This window comes from Lissotriton vulgaris, chromosome 1_1 (genome assembly GCF_964263255.1).
Source record: "Lissotriton vulgaris chromosome 1_1, aLisVul1.2, whole genome shotgun sequence".
Lineage (NCBI taxonomy): Eukaryota > Metazoa > Chordata > Amphibia > Caudata > Salamandridae > Lissotriton > Lissotriton vulgaris.
In genome coordinates, this window is record NC_141685.1 from 1,196,028,539 (window position 1) to 1,196,051,513 (window position 22,975).

Sequence of the window (22,975 nt, forward strand, 5' to 3'; positions counted from 1 at the left end):
ATAATAAAAACGATGAATAGCATATTTACCATCCTCATTTTAGCCAATTCCTACCAGTTCAGCAATAGTAAAGTTGAGACTCTTATGCTCAAACGCACTTTCACACAAATTCAGAAGTCTAAAAAAATGCCAATTTCTTTAATCTTAACATCTTAGTTTACAGTAGGGCATCCTGTCTACCCTACTACTCATTTAATTACCAAGATGAATGTATCCTACTGCTTAATAGGCAACAGAGTGGCCCTCATGTCAGACAACATCTTGTTTTTGCTTTATGATGTCCGTTTGCTAGGCAACAGAATGGCCCTCAGGTCAGACAACATTCTTGCTTTAGATTTATGACGTCAGAGCACCAGTGGACCAATTGTCCTTGTGGAAGCTGACCACACAGGAGGATGAGATTTCAGAAGTTATGCAGAGTAGGTTACTATCCGTGCTTGTAAGGCAAGTAGGAGGGGGAATGGTAAAGGATGCTGAACCACTTAAAGCATAGCGGCCTTTTTGAAAGTGGGCTGGGGATACAAAAATAGAGATTATCCCTAATACCAATCCATCTTGAGTATCAGAGCCCAACATGCAAAGTGCAGGGGAAGGTTAAATGAGTTTTGTTCTTTGAGAAGGAAACACTATAGTTCTAAAGTGAGATAGTGCATTTCAACCTCAAAGGCAGCAAATTCCTCAAAGGGAACATTGCTAGCACCAGGATTTAAAGCAGGCTTTAGTAGTGTTGAAGGTTTGTTAACTATCATGACCAGCACAATGTGATCCATATTACTTCCTTATTGACAGAAAATATATTCAGGCACAGGCTCCCACTAGAAGGTAATGAGGAAATTCAAATGCTGTGAACGTCTTTTTAATGCCTAAAGGAATGATTGTGAGTTTTACTTGCCATATAATTTGGATGCCGTATGCCGGAAGACTTGCTTTTTTTTTTTCCTTCAGTCTCGGCAAGGCAGAGAAATTCTGTGGTGAAACACTGCCACTGCTGGCCATTCAGTATAATCTGCAGATGGAAAAGTCCACTGTTAGCACAATTTTTATAAAGGGTAAACAGATCAATAGTATGGAGTCTATATTATTGTGAAAATCAACAGCTCATTAGAAAATCAAATCCCAATTTGTGTTTTTAAAATCCCATACTTTTTTTGAATCCCACGCCTCACTTGCTAACACTCTCTAAACAACTGTAGCACATACATTAGGACATAGATATATAGATCTTTTTGCCAGCCAAGTGGCAGTGAACCCTTCTCAATTCATTTGTGTTAGGATATGGTACACATTTAGCAATTAAGCCAGCTGATTAGTTGAGAGCGGAAGGGTTATGTTACAATTAATGGGAATAATAAAAACGATGAATAGCATATTTACCATCCTCATTTTAGCCAATTCCTACCAGTTCGGCAATAGTAAAGTTGAGACTCTTATGCTCAAACGCACTTTCACACAAATTCAGAAGTCTTAAAAAATGCCAATTTCTTTAATCTTAACATCTTAGTTTACAGTAGGGCATCCTGTCTACCCTACTACTCATTTAATTACCAAGATGAATGTATCCTACTGCTTAATAGGCAACAGAGTGGCCCTCATGTCAGACAACATCTTGTTTTTGGTTTATGATGTCTGTTTGCTAGGCAACAGAATGGCCCTCAGGTCAGACAACATTCTTGCTTTAGATTTATGACGTCAGAGCACCAGTGGACCAATTGTCCTTGTGGAAGCTGACCACACAGGAGGATGAGATTTCAGAAGTTATGCAGTAGGTTACTATCCGTGTTTGTAAGGCAAGTAGGAGGGGAATGGTAAAGGATGCTGAACCACTTAAAGCATAGCGGCCTTTTTGAAAGTGGGCTGGGGATACAAAAATAGAGATTATCCCTAATACCAATCCATCTTGAGTATCAGAGCCCAACATGCAAAGTGCAGGGGAAGGTTAAATGAGTTTTGTTCTTTGAGAAGGAAACACTATAGTTCTAAAGTGAGATAGTGCATTTCAACCTCAAAGGCAGCAAATTCCTCAAAGGGAACATTGCTAGCACCAGGATTTAAAGCAGGCTTTAGTAGTGTTGAAGGTTTGTTAACTATCATGACCAGCACAATGTGATCCATATTACTTCCTTATTGACAGAAAATATATTCAGGCACAGGCTCCCACTAGAAGGTAATGAGGAAATTCAAATGCTGTGAACGTCTTTTTAATGCCTAAAGGAATGATTGTGAGTTTTACTTGCCATATAATTTGGTGAATTGATGCCGTATGCCGGAAGACTTGCTTTTTTTTTTTCCTTCAGTCTCGGCAAGGCAGAGAAATTCTGTGGTGAAACACTGCCACTGCTGGCCATTCAGTATAATCTGCAGATGGAAAAGTCCACTGTTAGCACAATTTTTATAAAGGGTAAACAGATCAATAGTATGGAGTCTATATTATTGTGAAAATCAACAGCTCATTAGAAAATCAAATCCCAATTTGTGTTTTTAAAATCCCATACTTTTTTTGAATCCCACGCCTCACTTGCTAACACTCTCTAAACAACTGTAGCACATACATTAGGACATAGATATATAGATCTTTTTGCCAGCCAAGTGGCAGTGAACCCTTCTCAATTCATTTGTGTTAGGATATGGTACACCATTAGCAATTAAGCCAGCTGATTAGTTGAGAGCGGAAGGGTTATGTTACAATTAATGGGAATAATAAAAACGATGAATAGCATATTTACCATCCTAATTTTAGCCAATTCCTACCAGTTCAGCAATAGTAAAGTTGAGACTCTTATGCTCAAACGCACTTTCACACAAATTCAGAAGTCTAAAAAAATGCCAATTTCTTTAATCTTAACATCTTAGTTTACAGTAGGGCATCCTGTCTACCCTACTACTCATTTAATTACCAAGATGAATGTATCCTACTGCTTAATAGGCAACAGAGTGGCCCTCATGTCAGACAACATCTTGTTTTTGCTTTATGATGTCCGTTTGCTAGGCAACAGAATGGCCCTCAGGTCAGACAACATTCTTGCTTTAGATTTATGACGTCAGAGCACCAGTGGACCAATTGTCCTTGTGGAAGCTGACCACACAGGAGGATGAGATTTCAGAAGTTATGCAGTAGGTTACTATCCGTGTTTGTAAGGCAAGTAGGAGGGGGAATGGTAAAGGATGCTGAACCACTTAAAGCATAGCGGCCTTTTTGAAAGTGGGCTGGGGATACAAAAATAGAGATTATCCCTAATACCAATCCATCTTGAGTATCAGAGCCCAACATGCAAAGTGCAGGGGAAGGTTAAATGAGTTTTGTTCTTTGAGAAGGAAACACTATAGTTCTAAAGTGAGATAGTGCATTTCAACCTCAAAGGCAGCAAATTCCTCAAAGGGAACATTGCTAGCACCAGGATTTAAAGCAGGCTTTAGTAGTGTTGAAGGTTTGTTAACTATCATGACCAGCACAATGTGATCCATATTACTTCCTTATTGACAGAAAATATATTCAGGCACAGGCTCCCACTAGAAGGTAATGAGGAAATTCAAATGCTGTGAACGTCTTTTTAATGCCTAAAGGAATGATTGTGAGTTTTACTTGCCATATAATTTGGTGAATTGATGCCGTATGCCGGAAGACTTGCTTTTTTTTTTTCCTTCAGTCTCGGCAAGGCAGAGAAATTCTGTGGTGAAACACTGCCACTGCTGGCCATTCAGTATAATCTGCAGATGGAAAAGTCCACTGTTAGCACAATTTTTATAAAGGGTAAACAGATCAATAGTATGGAGTCTATATTATTGTGAAAATCAACAGCTCATTAGAAAATCAAATCCCAATTTGTGTTTTTAAAATCCCATACTTTTTTTGAATCCCACGCCTCACTTGCTAACACTCTCTAAACAACTGTAGCACATACATTAGGACATAGATATATAGATCTTTTTGCCAGCCAAGTGGCAGTGAACCCTTCTCAATTCATTTGTGTTAGGATATGGTACACCATTAGCAATTAAGCCAGCTGATTAGTTGAGAGCGGAAGGGTTATGTTACAATTAATGGGAATAATAAAAACGATGAATAGCATATTTACCATCCTAATTTTAGCCAATTCCTACCAGTTCAGCAATAGTAAAGTTGAGACTCTTATGCTCAAACGCACTTTCACACAAATTCAGAAGTCTAAAAAAATGCCAATTTCTTTAATCTTAACATCTTAGTTTACAGTAGGGCATCCTGTCTACCCTACTACTCATTTAATAACCAAGATGAATGTATCCTACTGCTTAATAGGCAACAGAGTGGCCCTCATGTCAGACAACATCTTGTTTTTGCTTTATGATGTCCGTTTGCTAGGCAACAGAATGGCCCTCAGGTCAGACAACATTCTTGCTTTAGATTTATGACGTCAGAGCACCAGTGGACCAATTGTCCTTGTGGAAGCTGACCACACAGGAGGATGAGATTTCAGAAGTTATGCAGTAGGTTACTATCCGTGTTTGTAAGGCAAGTAGGAGGGGGAATGGTAAAGGATGCTGAACCACTTAAAGCATAGCGGCCTTTTTGAAAGTGGGCTGGGGATACAAAAATAGAGATTATCCCTAATACCAATCCATCTGGAGTATCAGAGCCCAACATGCAAAGTGCAGGGGAAGGTTAAATGAGTTTTGTTCTTTGAGAAGGAAACACTATAGTTCTAAAGTGAGATAGTGCATTTCAACCTCAAAGGCAGCAAATTCCTCAAAGGGAACATTGCTAGCACCAGGATTTAAAGCAGGCTTTAGTAGTGTTGAAGGTTTGTTAACTATCATGACCAACACAATGTGATCCATATTACTTCCTTATTGACAGAAAATATATTCAGGCACAGGCTCCCACTAGAAGGTAATGAGGAAATTCAAATGCTGTGAACGTCTTTTTAATGCCTAAAGGAAGGATTGTGAGTTTTACTTGCCATATAATTTGGTGAATTGATGCCGTATGCCGGAAGACTTGCTTTTTTTTTTCCTTCAGTCTCGGCAAGGCAGAGAAATTCTGTGGTGAAACACTGCCACTGCTGGCCATTCAGTATAATCTGCAGATGGAAAAGTCCACTGTTAGCAGAATTTTTATAAAGGGTAAACAGATCAATAGTATGGAGTCTATATTATTGTGAAAATCAACAGCTCATTAGAAAATCAAATCCCAATTTGTGTTTTTAAAATCCCATACTTTTTTTGAATCCCACGCCTCACTTGCTAACACTCTCTAAACAACTGTAGCACATACATTAGGACATAGATATATAGATCTTTTTGCCAGCCAAGTGGCAGTGAACCCTTCTCAATTCATTTGTGTTAGGATATGGTACACCATTAGCAATTAAGCCAGCTGATTAGTTGAGAGCGGAAGGGTTATGTTACAATTAATGGGAATAATAAAAACGATGAATAGCATATTTACCATCCTAATTTTAGCCAATTCCTACCAGTTCAGCAATAGTAAAGTTGAGACTCTTATGCTCAAACGCACTTTCACACAAATTCAGAAGTCTAAAAAAATGCCAATTTCTTTAATCTTAACATCTTAGTTTACAGTAGGGCATCCTGTCTACCCTACTACTCATTTAATTACCAAGATGAATGTATCCTACTGCTTAATAGGCAACAGAGTGGCCCTCATGTCAGACAACATCTTGTTTTTGCTTTATGATGTCCGTTTGCTAGGCAACAGAATGGCCCTCAGGTCAGACAACATTCTTGCTTTAGATTTATGACGTCAGAGCACCAGTGGACCAATTGTCCTTGTGGAAGCTGACCACACAGGAGGATGAGATTTCAGAAGTTATGCAGTAGGTTACTATCCGTGTTTGTAAGGCAAGTAGGAGGGGGAATGGTAAAGGATGCTGAACCACTTAAAGCATAGCGGCCTTTTTGAAAGTGGGCTGGGGATACAAAAATAGAGATTATCCCTAATACCAATCCATCTGGAGTATCAGAGCCCAACATGCAAAGTGCAGGGGAAGGTTAAATTAGTTTTGTTCTTTGAGAAGGAAACACTATAGTTCTAAAGTGAGATAGTGCATTTCAACCTCAAAGGCAGCAAATTCCTCAAAGGGAACATTGCTAGCACCAGGATTTAAAGCAGGCTTTAGTAGTGTTGAAGGTTTGTTAACTATCATGACCAGCACAATGTGATCCATATTACTTCCTTATTGACAGAAAATATATTCAGGCACAGGCTCCCACTAGAAGGTAATGAGGAAATTCAAATGCTGTGAACGTCTTTTTAATGCCTAAAGGAATGATTGTGAGTTTTACTTGCCATATAATTTGGTGAATTGATGCCGTATGCCGGAAGACTTGCTTTTTTTTTTTCCTTCAGTCTCAGCAAGGCAGAGAAATTCTGTGGTGAAACACTGCCACTGCTGGCCATTCAGTATAATCTGCAGATGGAAAAGTCCACTGTTAGCACAATTTTTATAAAGGGTAAACAGATCAATAGTATGGAGTCTATATTATTGTGAAAATCAACAGCTCATTAGAAAATCAAATCCCAATTTGTGTTTTTAAAATCCCATACTTTTTTTGAATCCCACGCCTCACTTGCTAACACTCTCTAAACAACTGTAGCACATACATTAGGACATAGATATATAGATCTTTTTGCCAGCCAAGTGGCAGTGAACCCTTCTCAATTCATTTGTGTTAGGATATGGTACACCATTAGCAATTAAGCCAGCTGATTAGTTGAGAGCGGAAGGGTTATGTTACAATTAATGGGAATAATAAAAACGATGAATAGCATATTTACCATCCTCATTTTAGCCAATTCCTACCAGTTCAGCAATAGTAAAGTTGAGACTCTTATGCTCAAACGCACTTTCACACAAATTCAGAAGTCTAAAAAAATGCCAATTTCTTTAATCTTAACATCTTAGTTTACAGTAGGGCATCCTGTCTACCCTACTACTCATTTAATTACCAAGATGAATGTATCCTACTGCTTAATAGGCAACAGAGTGGCCCTCATGTCAGACAACATCTTGTTTTTGCTTTATGATGTCCGTTTGCTAGGCAACAGAATGGCCCTCAGGTCAGACAACATTCTTGCTTTAGATTTATGACGTCAGAGCACCAGTGGACCAATTGTCCTCGTGGAAGCTGACCACACAGGAGGATGAGATTTCAGAAGTTATGCAGTAGGTTACTATCCGTGTTTGTAAGGCAAGTAGGAGGGGGAATGGTAAAGGATGCTGAACCACTTAAAGCATAGCGGCCTTTTTGAAAGTGGGCTGGGGATACAAAAATAGAGATTATCCCTAATACCAATCCATCTTGAGTATCAGAGCCCAACATGCAAAGTGCAGGGGAAGGTTAAATGAGTTTTGTTCTTTGAGAAGGAAACACTATAGTTCTAAAGTGAGATAGTGCATTTCAACCTCAAAGGCAGCAAATTCCTCAAAGGGAACATTGCTAGCACCAGGATTTAAAGCAGGCTTTAGTAGTGTTGAAGGTTTGTTAACTATCATGACCAGCACAATGTGATCCATATTACTTCCTTATTGACAGAAAATATATTCAGGCACAGGCTCCCACTAGAAGGTAATGAGGAAATTCAAATGCTGTGAACGTCTTTTTAATGCCTAAAGGAATGATTGTGAGTTTTACTTGCCATATAATTTGGTGAATTGATGCCGTATGCCGGAAGACTTGCTTTTTTTTTTCCTTCAGTCTCGGCAAGGCAGAGAAATTCTGTGGTGAAACACTGCCACTGCTGGCCATTCAGTATAATCTGCAGATGGAAAAGTCCACTGTTAGCACAATTTTTATAAAGGGTAAACAGATCAATAGTATGGAGTCTATATTATTGTGAAAATCAACAGCTCATTAGAAAATCAAATCCCAATTTGTGTTTTTAAAATCCCATACTTTTTTTGAATCCCACGCCTCACTTGCTAACACTCTCTAAACAACTGTAGCACATACATTAGGACATAGATATATAGATCTTTTTGCCAGCCAAGTGGCAGTGAACCCTTCTCAATTCATTTGTGTTAGGATATGGTACACCATTAGCAATTAAGCCAGCTGATTAGTTGAGAGCGGAAGGGTTATGTTACAATTAATGGGAATAATAAAAACGATGAATAGCATATTTACCATCCTCATTTTAGCCAATTCCTACCAGTTCAGCAATAGTAAAGTTGAGACTCTTATGCTCAAACGCACTTTCACACAAATTCAGAAGTCTAAAAAAATGCCAATTTCTTTAATCTTAACATCTTAGTTTACAGTAGGGCATCCTGTCTACCCTACTACTCATTTAATTACCAAGATGAATGTATCCTACTGCTTAATAGGCAACAGAGTGGCCCTCATGTCAGACAACATCTTGTTTTTGCTTTATGATGTCCGTTTGCTAGGCAACAGAATGGCCCTCAGGTCAGACAACATTCTTGCTTTAGATTTATGACGTCAGAGCACCAGTGGACCAATTGTCCTCATGGAAGCTGACCACACAGGAGGATGAGATTTCAGAAGTTATGCAGTAGGTTACTATCCGTGTTTGTAAGGCAAGTAGGAGGGGGAATGGTAAAGGATGCTGAACCACTTAAAGCATAGCGGCCTTTTTGAAAGTGGGCTGGGGATACAAAAATAGAGATTATCCCTAATACCAATCCATCTGGAGTATCAGAGCCCAACATGCAAAGTGCAGGGGAAGGTTAAATGAGTTTTGTTCTTTGAGAAGGAAACACTATAGTTCTAAAGTGAGATAGTGCATTTCAACCTCAAAGGCAGCAAATTCCTCAAAGGGAACATTGCTAGCACCAGGATTTAAAGCAGGCTTTAGTAGTGTTGAAGGTTTGTTAACTATCATGACCAGCACAATGTGATCCATATTACTTCCTTATTGACAGAAAATATATTCAGGCACAGGCTCCCACTAGAAGGTAATGAGGAAATTCAAATGCTGTGAACGTCTTTTTAATGCCTAAAGGAATGATTGTGAGTTTTACTTGCCATATAATTTGGTGAATTGATGCCGTATGCCGGAAGACTTGCTTTTTTTTTTTCCTTCAGTCTCGGCAAGGCAGAGAAATTCTGTGGTGAAACACTGCCACTGCTGGCCATTCAGTATAATCTGCAGATGGAAAAGTCCACTGTTAGCACAATTTTTATAAAGGGTAAACAGATCAATAGTATGGAGTCTATATTATTGTGAAAATCAACAGCTCATTAGAAAATCAAATCCCAATTTGTGTTTTTAAAATCCCATACTTTTTTTGAATCCCACGCCTCACTTGCTAACACTCTCTAAACAACTGTAGCACATACATTAGGACATAGATATATAGATCTTTTTGCCAGCCAAGTGGCAGTGAACCCTTCTCAATTCATTTGTGTTAGGATATGGTACACCATTAGCAATTAAGCCAGCTGATTAGTTGAGAGCGGAAGGGTTATGTTACAATTAATGGGAATAATAAAAACGATGAATAGCATATTTACCATCCTCATTTTAGCCAATTCCTACCAGTTCAGCAATAGTAAAGTTGAGACTCTTATGCTCAAACGCACTTTCACACAAATTCAGAAGTCTAAAAAAATGCCAATTTCTTTAATCTTAACATCTTAGTTTACAGTAGGGCATCCTGTCTACCCTACTACTCATTTAATTACCAAGATGAATGTATCCTACTGCTTAATAGGCAACAGAGTGGCCCTCATGTCAGACAACATCTTGTTTTTGCTTTATGATGTCCGTTTGCTAGGCAACAGAATGGCCCTCAGGTCAGACAACATTCTTGCTTTAGATTTATGACGTCAGAGCACCAGTGGACCAATTGTCCTTGTGGAAGCTGACCACACAGGAGGATGAGATTTCAGAAGTTATGCAGTAGGTTACTATCCGTGTTTGTAAGGCAAGTAGGAGGGGGAATGGTAAAGGATGCTGAACCACTTAAAGCATAGCGGCCTTTTTGAAAGTGGGCTGGGGATACAAAAATAGAGATTATCCCTAATACCAATCCATCTTGAGTATCAGAGCCCAACATGCAAAGTGCAGGGGAAGGTTAAATGAGTTTTGTTCTTTGAGAAGAAAACACTATAGTTCTAAAGTGAGATAGTGCATTTCAACCTCAAAGGCAGCAAATTCCTCAAAGGGAACATTGCTAGCACCAGGATTTAAAGCAGGCTTTAGTAGTGTTGAAGGTTTGTTAACTATCATGACCAGCACAATGTGATCCATATTACTTCCTTATTGACAGAAAATATATTCAGGCACAGGCTCCCACTAGAAGGTAATGAGGAAATTCAAATGCTGTGAACGTCTTTTTAATGCCTAAAGGAATGATTGTGAGTTTTACTTGCCATATAATTTGGTGAATTGATGCCGTATGCCGGAAGACTTGCTTTTTTTTTTTCCTTCAGTCTCGGCAAGGCAGAGAAATTCTGTGGTGAAACACTGCCACTGCTGGCCATTCAGTATAATCTGCAGATGGAAAAGTCCACTGTTAGCACAATTTTTATAAAGGGTAAACAGATCAATAGTATGGAGTCTATATTATTGTGAAAATCAACAGCTCATTAGAAAATCAAATCCCAATTTGTGTTTTTAAAATCCCATACTTTTTTTGAATCCCACGCCTCACTTGCTAACACTCTCTAAACAACTGTAGCACATACATTAGGACATAGATATATAGATCTTTTTGCCAGCCAAGTGGCAGTGAACCCTTCTCAATTCATTTGTGTTAGGATATGGTACACCATTAGCAATTAAGCCAGCTGATTAGTTGAGAGCGGAAGGGTTATGTTACAATTAATGGGAATAATAAAAACGATGAATAGCATATTTACCATCCTAATTTTAGCCAATTCCTACCAGTTCAGCAATAGTAAAGTTGAGACTCTTATGCTCAAACGCACTTTCACACAAATTCAGAAGTCTAAAAAAATGCCAATTTCTTTAATCTTAACATCTTAGTTTACAGTAGGGCATCCTGTCTACCCTACTACTCATTTAATTACCAAGATGAATGTATCCTACTGCTTAATAGGCAACAGAGTGGCCCTCATGTCAGACAACATCTTGTTTTTGCTTTATGATGTCCGTTTGCTAGGCAACAGAATGGCCCTCAGGTCAGACAACATTCTTGCTTTAGATTTATGATGTCAGAGCACCAGTGGACCAATTGTCCTTGTGGAAGCTGACCACACAGGAGGATGAGATTTCAGAAGTTATGCAGTAGGTTACTATCCGTGTTTGTAAGGCAAGTAGGAGGGGGAATGGTAAAGGATGCTGAACCACTTAAAGCATAGCGGCCTTTTTGAAAGTGGGCTGGGGATACAAAAATAGAGATTATCCCTAATACCAATCCATCTGGAGTATCAGAGCCCAACATGCAAAGTGCAGGGGAAGGTTAAATGAGTTTTGTTCTTTGAGAAGGAAACACTATAGTTCTAAAGTGAGATAGTGCATTTCAACCTCAAAGGCAGCAAATTCCTCAAATGGAACATTGCTAGCACCAGGATTTAAAGCAGGCTTTAGTAGTGTTGAAGGTTTGTTAACTATCATGACCAGCACAATGTGATCCATATTACTTCCTTATTGACAGAAAATATATTCAGGCACAGGCTCCCACTAGAAGGTAATGAGGAAATTCAAATGCTGTGAACGTCTTTTTAATGCCTAAAGGAATGATTGTGAGTTTTACTTGCCATATAATTTGGTGAATTGATGCCGTATGCCGGAAGACTTGCTTTTTTTTTTTCCTTCAGTCTCGGCAAGGCAGAGAAATTCTGTGGTGAAACACTGCCACTGCTGGCCATTCAGTATAATCTGCAGATGGAAAAGTCCACTGTTAGCACAATTTTTATAAAGGGTAAACAGATCAATAGTATGGAGTCTATATTCAATAGTATGGAGTCTATATTATTGTGAAAATCAACAGCTCATTAGAAAATCAAATCCCAATTTGTGTTTTTAAAATCCCATACTTTTTTTGAATCCCACGCCTCACTTGCTAACACTCTCTAAACAACTGTAGCACATACATTAGGACATAGATATATAGATCTTTTTGCCAGCCAAGTGGCAGTGAACCCTTCTCAATTCATTTGTGTTAGGATATGGTACACCATTAGCAATTAAGCCAGCTGATTAGTTGAGAGCGGAAGGGTTATGTTACAATTAATGGGAATAATAAAAACGATGAATAGCATATTTACCATCCTCATTTTAGCCAATTCCTACCAGTTCAGCAATAGTAAAGTTGAGACTCTTATGCTCAAACGCACTTTCACACAAATTCAGAAGTCTAAAAAAATGCCAATTTCTTTAATCTTAACATCTTAGTTTACAGTAGGGCATCCTGTCTACCCTACTACTCATTTAATTACCAAGATGAATGTATCCTACTGCTTAATAGGCAACAGAGTGGCCCTCATGTCAGACAACATCTTGTTTTTGCTTTATGATGTCCGTTTGCTAGGCAACAGAATGGCCCTCAGGTCAGACAACATTCTTGCTTTAGATTTATGACGTCAGAGCACCAGTGGACCAATTGTCCTTGTGGAAGCTGACCACACAGGAGGATGAGATTTCAGAAGTTATGCAGAGTAGGTTACTATCCGTGCTTGTAAGGCAAGTAGGAGGGGGAATGGTAAAGGATGCTGAACCACTTAAAGCATAGCGGCCTTTTTGAAAGTGGGCTGGGGATACAAAAATAGAGATTATCCCTAATACCAATCCATCTTGAGTATCAGAGCCCAACATGCAAAGTGCAGGGGAAGGTTAAATGAGTTTTGTTCTTTGAGAAGGAAACACTATAGTTCTAAAGTGAGATAGTGCATTTCAACCTCAAAGGCAGCAAATTCCTCAAAGGGAACATTGCTAGCACCAGGATTTAAAGCAGGCTTTAGTAGTGTTGAAGGTTTGTTAACTATCATGACCAGCACAATGTGATCCATATTACTTCCTTATTGACAGAAAATATATTCAGGCACAGGCTCCCACTAGAAGGTAATGAGGAAATTCAAATGCTGTGAACGTCTTTTTAATGCCTAAAGGAATGATTGTGAGTTTTACTTGCCATATAATTTGGATGCCGTATGCCGGAAGACTTGCTTTTTTTTTTTCCTTCAGTCTCGGCAAGGCAGAGAAATTCTGTGGTGAAACACTGCCACTGCTGGCCATTCAGTATAATCTGCAGATGGAAAAGTCCACTGTTAGCACAATTTTTATAAAGGGTAAACAGATCAATAGTATGGAGTCTATATTATTGTGAAAATCAACAGCTCATTAGAAAATCAAATCCCAATTTGTGTTTTTAAAATCCCATACTTTTTTTGAATCCCACGCCTCACTTGCTAACACTCTCTAAACAACTGTAGCACATACATTAGGACATAGATATATAGATCTTTTTGCCAGCCAAGTGGCAGTGAACCCTTCTCAATTCATTTGTGTTAGGATATGGTACACATTTAGCAATTAAGCCAGCTGATTAGTTGAGAGCGGAAGGGTTATGTTACAATTAATGGGAATAATAAAAACGATGAATAGCATATTTACCATCCTCATTTTAGCCAATTCCTACCAGTTCGGCAATAGTAAAGTTGAGACTCTTATGCTCAAACGCACTTTCACACAAATTCAGAAGTCTTAAAAAATGCCAATTTCTTTAATCTTAACATCTTAGTTTACAGTAGGGCATCCTGTCTACCCTACTACTCATTTAATTACCAAGATGAATGTATCCTACTGCTTAATAGGCAACAGAGTGGCCCTCATGTCAGACAACATCTTGTTTTTGGTTTATGATGTCTGTTTGCTAGGCAACAGAATGGCCCTCAGGTCAGACAACATTCTTGCTTTAGATTTATGACGTCAGAGCACCAGTGGACCAATTGTCCTTGTGGAAGCTGACCACACAGGAGGATGAGATTTCAGAAGTTATGCAGTAGGTTACTATCCGTGTTTGTAAGGCAAGTAGGAGGGGAATGGTAAAGGATGCTGAACCACTTAAAGCATAGCGGCCTTTTTGAAAGTGGGCTGGGGATACAAAAATAGAGATTATCCCTAATACCAATCCATCTTGAGTATCAGAGCCCAACATGCAAAGTGCAGGGGAAGGTTAAATGAGTTTTGTTCTTTGAGAAGGAAACACTATAGTTCTAAAGTGAGATAGTGCATTTCAACCTCAAAGGCAGCAAATTCCTCAAAGGGAACATTGCTAGCACCAGGATTTAAAGCAGGCTTTAGTAGTGTTGAAGGTTTGTTAACTATCATGACCAGCACAATGTGATCCATATTACTTCCTTATTGACAGAAAATATATTCAGGCACAGGCTCCCACTAGAAGGTAATGAGGAAATTCAAATGCTGTGAACGTCTTTTTAATGCCTAAAGGAATGATTGTGAGTTTTACTTGCCATATAATTTGGTGAATTGATGCCGTATGCCGGAAGACTTGCTTTTTTTTTTTCCTTCAGTCTCGGCAAGGCAGAGAAATTCTGTGGTGAAACACTGCCACTGCTGGCCATTCAGTATAATCTGCAGATGGAAAAGTCCACTGTTAGCACAATTTTTATAAAGGGTAAACAGATCAATAGTATGGAGTCTATATTATTGTGAAAATCAACAGCTCATTAGAAAATCAAATCCCAATTTGTGTTTTTAAAATCCCATACTTTTTTTGAATCCCACGCCTCACTTGCTAACACTCTCTAAACAACTGTAGCACATACATTAGGACATAGATATATAGATCTTTTTGCCAGCCAAGTGGCAGTGAACCCTTCTCAATTCATTTGTGTTAGGATATGGTACACCATTAGCAATTAAGCCAGCTGATTAGTTGAGAGCGGAAGGGTTATGTTACAATTAATGGGAATAATAAAAACGATGAATAGCATATTTACCATCCTAATTTTAGCCAATTCCTACCAGTTCAGCAATAGTAAAGTTGAGACTCTTATGCTCAAACGCACTTTCACACAAATTCAGAAGTCTAAAAAAATGCCAATTTCTTTAATCTTAACATCTTAGTTTACAGTAGGGCATCCTGTCTACCCTACTACTCATTTAATTACCAAGATGAATGTATCCTACTGCTTAATAGGCAACAGAGTGGCCCTCATGTCAGACAACATCTTGTTTTTGCTTTATGATGTCCGTTTGCTAGGCAACAGAATGGCCCTCAGGTCAGACAACATTCTTGCTTTAGATTTATGACGTCAGAGCACCAGTGGACCAATTGTCCTTGTGGAAGCTGACCACACAGGAGGATGAGATTTCAGAAGTTATGCAGTAGGTTACTATCCGTGTTTGTAAGGCAAGTAGGAGGGGGAATGGTAAAGGATGCTGAACCACTTAAAGCATAGCGGCCTTTTTGAAAGTGGGCTGGGGATACAAAAATAGAGATTATCCCTAATACCAATCCATCTTGAGTATCAGAGCCCAACATGCAAAGTGCAGGGGAAGGTTAAATGAGTTTTGTTCTTTGAGAAGGAAACACTATAGTTCTAAAGTGAGATAGTGCATTTCAACCTCAAAGGCAGCAAATTCCTCAAAGGGAACATTGCTAGCACCAGGATTTAAAGCAGGCTTTAGTAGTGTTGAAGGTTTGTTAACTATCATGACCAGCACAATGTGATCCATATTACTTCCTTATTGACAGAAAATATATTCAGGCACAGGCTCCCACTAGAAGGTAATGAGGAAATTCAAATGCTGTGAACGTCTTTTTAATGCCTAAAGGAATGATTGTGAGTTTTACTTGCCATATAATTTGGTGAATTGATGCCGTATGCCGGAAGACTTGCTTTTTTTTTTTCCTTCAGTCTCGGCAAGGCAGAGAAATTCTGTGGTGAAACACTGCCACTGCTGGCCATTCAGTATAATCTGCAGATGGAAAAGTCCACTGTTAGCACAATTTTTATAAAGGGTAAACAGATCAATAGTATGGAGTCTATATTATTGTGAAAATCAACAGCTCATTAGAAAATCAAATCCCAATTTGTGTTTTTAAAATCCCATACTTTTTTTGAATCCCACGCCTCACTTGCTAACACTCTCTAAACAACTGTAGCACATACATTAGGACATAGATATATAGATCTTTTTGCCAGCCAAGTGGCAGTGAACCCTTCTCAATTCATTTGTGTTAGGATATGGTACACCATTAGCAATTAAGCCAGCTGATTAGTTGAGAGCGGAAGGGTTATGTTACAATTAATGGGAATAATAAAAACGATGAATAGCATATTTACCATCCTAATTTTAGCCAATTCCTACCAGTTCAGCAATAGTAAAGTTGAGACTCTTATGCTCAAACGCACTTTCACACAAATTCAGAAGTCTAAAAAAATGCCAATTTCTTTAATCTTAACATCTTAGTTTACAGTAGGGCATCCTGTCTACCCTACTACTCATTTAATAACCAAGATGAATGTATCCTACTGCTTAATAGGCAACAGAGTGGCCCTCATGTCAGACAACATCTTGTTTTTGCTTTATGATGTCCGTTTGCTAGGCAACAGAATGGCCCTCAGGTCAGACAACATTCTTGCTTTAGATTTATGACGTCAGAGCACCAGTGGACCAATTGTCCTTGTGGAAGCTGACCACACAGGAGGATGAGATTTCAGAAGTTATGCAGTAGGTTACTATCCGTGTTTGTAAGGCAAGTAGGAGGGGGAATGGTAAAGGATGCTGAACCACTTAAAGCATAGCGGCCTTTTTGAAAGTGGGCTGGGGATACAAAAATAGAGATTATCCCTAATACCAATCCATCTGGAGTATCAGAGCCCAACATGCAAAGTGCAGGGGAAGGTTAAATGAGTTTTGTTCTTTGAGAAGGAAACACTATAGTTCTAAAGTGAGATAGTGCATTTCAACCTCAAAGGCAGCAAATTCCTCAAAGGGAACATTGCTAGCACCAGGATTTAAAGCAGGCTTTAGTAGTGTTGAAGGTTTGTTAACTATCATGACCAACACAATGTGATCCATATTACTTCCTTATTGACAGAAAATATATTCAGGCACAGGCTCCCACTAGAAGGTAATGAGGAAATTCAAATGCTGTGAACGTCTTTTTAATGCCTAAAGGAAGGATTGTGAGTTTTACTTGCCATATAATTTGGTGAATTGATGCCGTATGCCGGAAGACTTGCTTTTTTTTTTCCTTCAGTCTCGGCAAGGCAGAGAAATTCTGTGGTGAAACACTGCCACTGCTGGCCATTCAGTATAATCTGCAGATGGAAAAGTCCACTGTTAGCACAATTTTTATAAAGGGTAAACAGATCAATAGTATGGAGTCTATATTATTGTGAAAATCAACAGCTCATTAGAAAATCAAATCCCAATTTGTGTTTTTAAAATCCCATACTTTTTTTGAATCCCACGCCTCACTTGCTAACACTCTCTAAACAACTGTAGCACATACATTAGGACATAGATATATAGATCTTTTTGCCAGCCAAGTGGCAGTGAACCCTTCTCAATTCATTTGTGTTAGGATATGGTACACCATTAGCAATTAAGCCAGCTGATTAGTTGAGAGCGGAAGGGTTATGTTACAATTAATGGGAATAATAAAAACGATGAATAGCATATTTACCATCCTCATTTTAGCCAATTCCTACCAGTTCAGCAATAGTAAAGTTGAGACTCTTATGCTCAAACGCACTTTCACACAAATTCAGAAGTCTAAAAAAATGCCAATTTCTTTAATCTTAACATCTTAGTTTACAGTAGGGCATCCTGTCTACCCTACTACTCATTTAATTACCAAGATGAATGTATCCTACTGCTTAATAGGCAACAGAGTGGCCCTCATGTCAGACAACATCTTGTTTTTGCTTTATGATGTCCGTTTGCTAGGCAACAGAATGGCCCTCAGGTCAGACAACATTCTTGCTTTAGATTTATGACGTCAGAGCACCAGTGGACCAATTGTCCTCGTGGAAGCTGACCACACAGGAGGATGAGATTTCAGAAGTTATGCAGTAGGTTACTATCCGTGTTTGTAAGGCAAGTAGGAGGGGGAATGGTAAAGGATGCTGAACCACTTAAAGCATAGCGGCCTTTTTGAAAGTGGGCTGGGGATACAAAAATAGAGATTATCCCTAATACCAATCCATCTTGAGTATCAGAGCCCAACATGCAAAGTGCAGGGGAAGGTTAAATGAGTTTTGTTCTTTGAGAAGGAAACACTATAGTTCTAAAGTGAGATAGTGCATTTCAACCTCAAAGGCAGCAAATTCCTCAAAGGGAACATTGCTAGCACCAGGATTTAAAGCAGGCTTTAGTAGTGTTGAAGGTTTGTTAACTATCATGACCAGCACAATGTGATCCATATTACTTCCTTATTGACAGAAAATATATTCAGGCACAGGCTCCCACTAGAAGGTAATGAGGAAATTCAAATGCTGTGAACGTCTTTTTAATGCCTAAAGGAATGATTGTGAGTTTTACTTGCCATATAATTTGGTGAATTGATGCCGTATGCCGGAAGACTTGCTTTTTTTTTTCCTTCAGTCTCGGCAAGGCAGAGAAATTCTGTGGTGAAACACTGCCACTGCTGGCCATTCAGTATAATCTGCAGATGGAAAAGTCCACTGTTAGCACAATTTTTATAAAGGGTAAACAGATCAATAGTATGGAGTCTATATTATTGTGAAAATCAACAGCTCATTAGAAAATCAAATCCCAATTTGTGTTTTTAAAATCCCATACTTTTTTTGAATCCCACGCCTCACTTGCTAACACTCTCTAAACAACTGTAGCACATACATTAGGACATAGATATATAGATCTTTTTGCCAGCCAAGTGGCAGTGAACCCTTCTCAATTCATTTGTGTTAGGATATGGTACACCATTAGCAATTAAGCCAGCTGATTAGTTGAGAGCGGAAGGGTTATGTTACAATTAATGGGAATAATAAAAACGATGAATAGCATATTTACCATCCTCATTTTAGCCAATTCCTACCAGTTCAGCAATAGTAAAGTTGAGACTCTTATGCTCAAACGCACTTTCACACAAATTCAGAAGTCTAAAAAAATGCCAATTTCTTTAATCTTAACATCTTAGTTTACAGTAGGGCATCCTGTCTACCCTACTACTCATTTAATTACCAAGATGAATGTATCCTACTGCTTAATAGGCAACAGAGTGGCCCTCATGTCAGACAACATCTTGTTTTTGCTTTATGATGTCCGTTTGCTAGGCAACAGAATGGCCCTCAGGTCAGACAACATTCTTGCTTTAGATTTATGACGTCAGAGCACCAGTGGACCAATTGTCCTCATGGAAGCTGACCACACAGGAGGATGAGATTTCAGAAGTTATGCAGTAGGTTACTATCCGTGTTTGTAAGGCAAGTAGGAGGGGGAATGGTAAAGGATGCTGAACCACTTAAAGCATAGCGGCCTTTTTGAAAGTGGGCTGGGGATACAAAAATAGAGATTATCCCTAATACCAATCCATCTGGAGTATCAGAGCCCAACATGCAAAGTGCAGGGGAAGGTTAAATGAGTTTTGTTCTTTGAGAAGGAAACACTATAGTTCTAAAGTGAGATAGTGCATTTCAACCTCAAAGGCAGCAAATTCCTCAAAGGGAACATTGCTAGCACCAGGATTTAAAGCAGGCTTTAGTAGTGTTGAAGGTTTGTTAACTATCATGACCAACACAATGTGATCCATATTACTTCCTTATTGACAGAAAATATATTCAGGCACAGGCTCCCACTAGAAGGTAATGAGGAAATTCAAATGCTGTGAACGTCTTTTTAATGCCTAAAGGAATGATTGTGAGTTTTACTTGCCATATAATTTGGTGAATTGATGCCGTGTGCCGGAAGACTTGCTTTTTTTTTTTCCTTCAGTCTCAGCAAGGCAGAGAAATTCTGTGGTGAAACACTGCCACTGCTGGCCATTCAGTATAATCTGCAGATGGAAAAGTCCACTGTTAGCACAATTTTTATAAAGGGTAAACAGATCAATAGTATGGAGTCTATATTATTGTGAAAATCAACAGCTCATTAGAAAATCAAATCCCAATTTGTGTTTTTAAAATCCCATACTTTTTTTGAATCCCACGCCTCACTTGCTAACACTCTCTAAACAACTGTAGCACATACATTAGGACATAGATATATAGATCTTTTTGCCAGCCAAGTGGCAGTGAACCCTTCTCAATTCATTTGTGTTAGGATATGGTACACCATTAGCAATTAAGCCAGCTGATTAGTTGAGAGCGGAAGGGTTATGTTACAATTAATGGGAATAATAAAAACGATGAATAGCATATTTACCATCCTCATCTTAGCCAATTCCTACCAGTTCAGCAATAGTAAAGTTGAGACTCTTATGCTCAAACGCACTTTCACACAAATTCAGAAGTCTAAAAAAATGCCAATTTCTTTAATCTTAACATCTTAGTTTACAGTAGGGCATCCTGTCTACCCTACTACTCATTTAATTACCAAGATGAATGTATCCTACTGCTTAATAGGCAACAGAGTGGCCCTCATGTCAGACAACATCTTGTTTTTGCTTTATGATGTCCGTTTGCTAGGCAACAGAATGGCCCTCAGGTCAGACAACATTCTTGCTTTAGATTTATGACGTCAGAGCACCAGTGGACCAATTGTCCTCGTGGAAGCTGACCACACAGGAGGATGAGATTTCAGAAGTTATGCAGTAGGTTACTATCCGTGTTTGTAAGGCAAGTAGGAGGGGGAATGGTAAAGGATGCTGAACCACTTAAAGCATAGCGGCCTTTTTGAAAGTGGGCTGGGGATACAAAAATAGAGATTATCCCTAATACCAATCCATCTTGAGTATCAGAGCCCAACATGCAAAGTGCAGGGGAAGGTTAAATGAGTTTTGTTCTTTGAGAAGGAAACACTATAGTTCTAAAGTGAGATAGTGCATTTCAACCTCAAAGGCAGCAAATTCCTCAAAGGGAACATTGCTAGCACCAGGATTTAAAGCAGGCTTTAGTAGTGTTGAAGGTTTGTTAACTATCATGACCAGCACAATGTGATCCATATTACTTCCTTATTGACAGAAAATATATTCAGGCACAGGCTCCCACTAGAAGGTAATGAGGAAATTCAAATGCTGTGAACGTCTTTTTAATGCCTAAAGGAATGATTGTGAGTTTTACTTGCCATATAATTTGGTGAATTGATGCCGTATGCCGGAAGACTTGCTTTTTTTTTTTCCTTCAGTCTCGGCAAGGCAGAGAAATTCTGTGGTGAAACACTGCCACTGCTGGCCATTCAGTATAATCTGCAGATGGAAAAGTCCACTGTTAGCACAATTTTTATAAAGGGTAAACAGATCAATAGTATGGAGTCTATATTATTGTGAAAATCAACAGCTCATTAGAAAATCAAATCCCAATTTGTGTTTTTAAAATCCCATACTTTTTTTGAATCCCACGCCTCACTTGCTAACACTCTCTAAACAACTGTAGCACATACATTAGGACATAGATATATAGATCTTTTTGCCAGCCAAGTGGCAGTGAACCCTTCTCAATTCATTTGTGTTAGGATATGGTACACCATTAGCAATTAAGCCAGCTGATTAGTTGAGAGCGGAAGGGTTATGTTACAATTAATGGGAATAATAAAAACGATGAATAGCATATTTACCATCCTCATTTTAGCCAATTCCTACCAGTTCAGCAATAGTAAAGTTGAGACTCTTATGCTCAAACGCACTTTCACACAAATTCAGAAGTCTAAAAAAATGCCAATTTCTTTAATCTTAACATCTTAGTTTACAGTAGGGCATCCTGTCTACCCTACTACTCATTTAATTACCAAGATGAATGTATCCTACTGCTTAATAGGCAACAGAGTGGCCCTCATGTCAGACAACATCTTGTTTTTGCTTTATGATGTCCGTTTGCTAGGCAACAGAATGGCCCTCAGGTCAGACAACATTCTTGCTTTAGATTTATGACGTCAGAGCACCAGTGGACCAATTGTCCTTGTGGAAGCTGACCACACAGGAGGATGAGATTTCAGAAGTTATGCAGTAGGTTACTATCCGTGTTTGTAAGGCAAGTAGGAGGGGGAATGGTAAAGGATGCTGAACCACTTAAAGCATAGCGGCCTTTTTGAAAGTGGGCTGGGGATACAAAAATAGAGATTATCCCTAATACCAATCCATCTTGAGTATCAGATCCCAACATGCAAAGTGCAGGGGAAGGTTAAATGAGTTTTGTTCTTTGAGAAGGAAACACTATAGTTCTAAAGTGAGATAGTGCATTTCAACCTCAAAGGCAGCAAATTCCTCAAAGGGAACATTGCTAGCACCAGGATTTAAAGCAGGCTTTAGTAGTGTTGAAGGTTTGTTAACTATCATGACCAGCACAATGTGATCCATATTACTTCCTTATTGACAGAAAATATATTCAGGCACAGGCTCCCACTAGAAGGTAATGAGGAAATTCAAATGCTGTGAACGTCTTTTTAATGCCTAAAGGAATGATTGTGAGTTTTACTTGCCATATAATTTGGTGAATTGATGCCGTATGCCGGAAGACTTGCTTTTTTTTTTTCCTTCAGTCTCGGCAAGGCAGAGAAATTCTGTGGTGAAACACTGCCACTGCTGGCCATTCAGTATAATCTGCAGATGGAAAAGTCCACTGTTAGCACAATTTTTATAAAGGGTAAACAGATCAATAGTATGGAGTCTATATTATTGTGAAAATCAACAGCTCATTAGAAAATCAAATCCCAATTTGTGTTTTTAAAATCCCATACTTTTTTTGAATCTCACGCCTCACTTGCTAACACTCTCTAAACAACTGTAGCACATACATTAGGACATAGATATATAGATCTTTTTGCCAGCCAAGTGGCAGTGAACCCTTCTCAATTCATTTGTGTTAGGATATGGTACACCATTAGCAATTAAGCCAGCTGATTAGTTGAGAGCGGAAGGGTTATGTTACAATTAATGGGAATAATAAAAACGATGAATAG

At 38.8% G+C, this 22,975-nt stretch overlaps 1 protein-coding gene across 1 annotated transcript in view; it reads right to left on the bottom strand.

Annotated features, from left to right (window-relative positions):
- Positions 1-22,616, bottom strand: part of LOC147748902 (uncharacterized) — a 51,417-nt gene extending 28,801 nt beyond the window's left edge. The window contains exons 1-16 of the mRNA XM_086936498.1: positions 22,496-22,616; positions 21,146-21,266; positions 19,796-19,916; positions 18,447-18,566; positions 17,098-17,217; positions 15,748-15,868; positions 14,398-14,518; positions 13,056-13,169; positions 11,683-11,803; positions 10,333-10,453; positions 8,983-9,103; positions 7,634-7,753; positions 6,284-6,404; positions 4,935-5,054; positions 3,585-3,705; positions 2,235-2,355 (exon numbers count right to left, since the gene is read on the bottom strand). Coding sequence (XP_086792624.1) covers positions 14,454-14,518; positions 15,748-15,868; positions 17,098-17,217; positions 18,447-18,566; positions 19,796-19,906 — 537 coding nt within the window. The 5' untranslated portion in view covers positions 19,907-19,916; positions 21,146-21,266; positions 22,496-22,616 and the 3' untranslated portion in view covers positions 2,235-2,355; positions 3,585-3,705; positions 4,935-5,054; ... (5 more) ...; positions 13,056-13,169; positions 14,398-14,453. The remainder of the gene's footprint in view (positions 1-2,234; positions 2,356-3,584; positions 3,706-4,934; positions 5,055-6,283; positions 6,405-7,633; positions 7,754-8,982; positions 9,104-10,332; positions 10,454-11,682; positions 11,804-13,055; positions 13,170-14,397; positions 14,519-15,747; positions 15,869-17,097; positions 17,218-18,446; positions 18,567-19,795; positions 19,917-21,145; positions 21,267-22,495) is intronic.
- Positions 22,617-22,975: the final 359 nt, after the last annotated feature.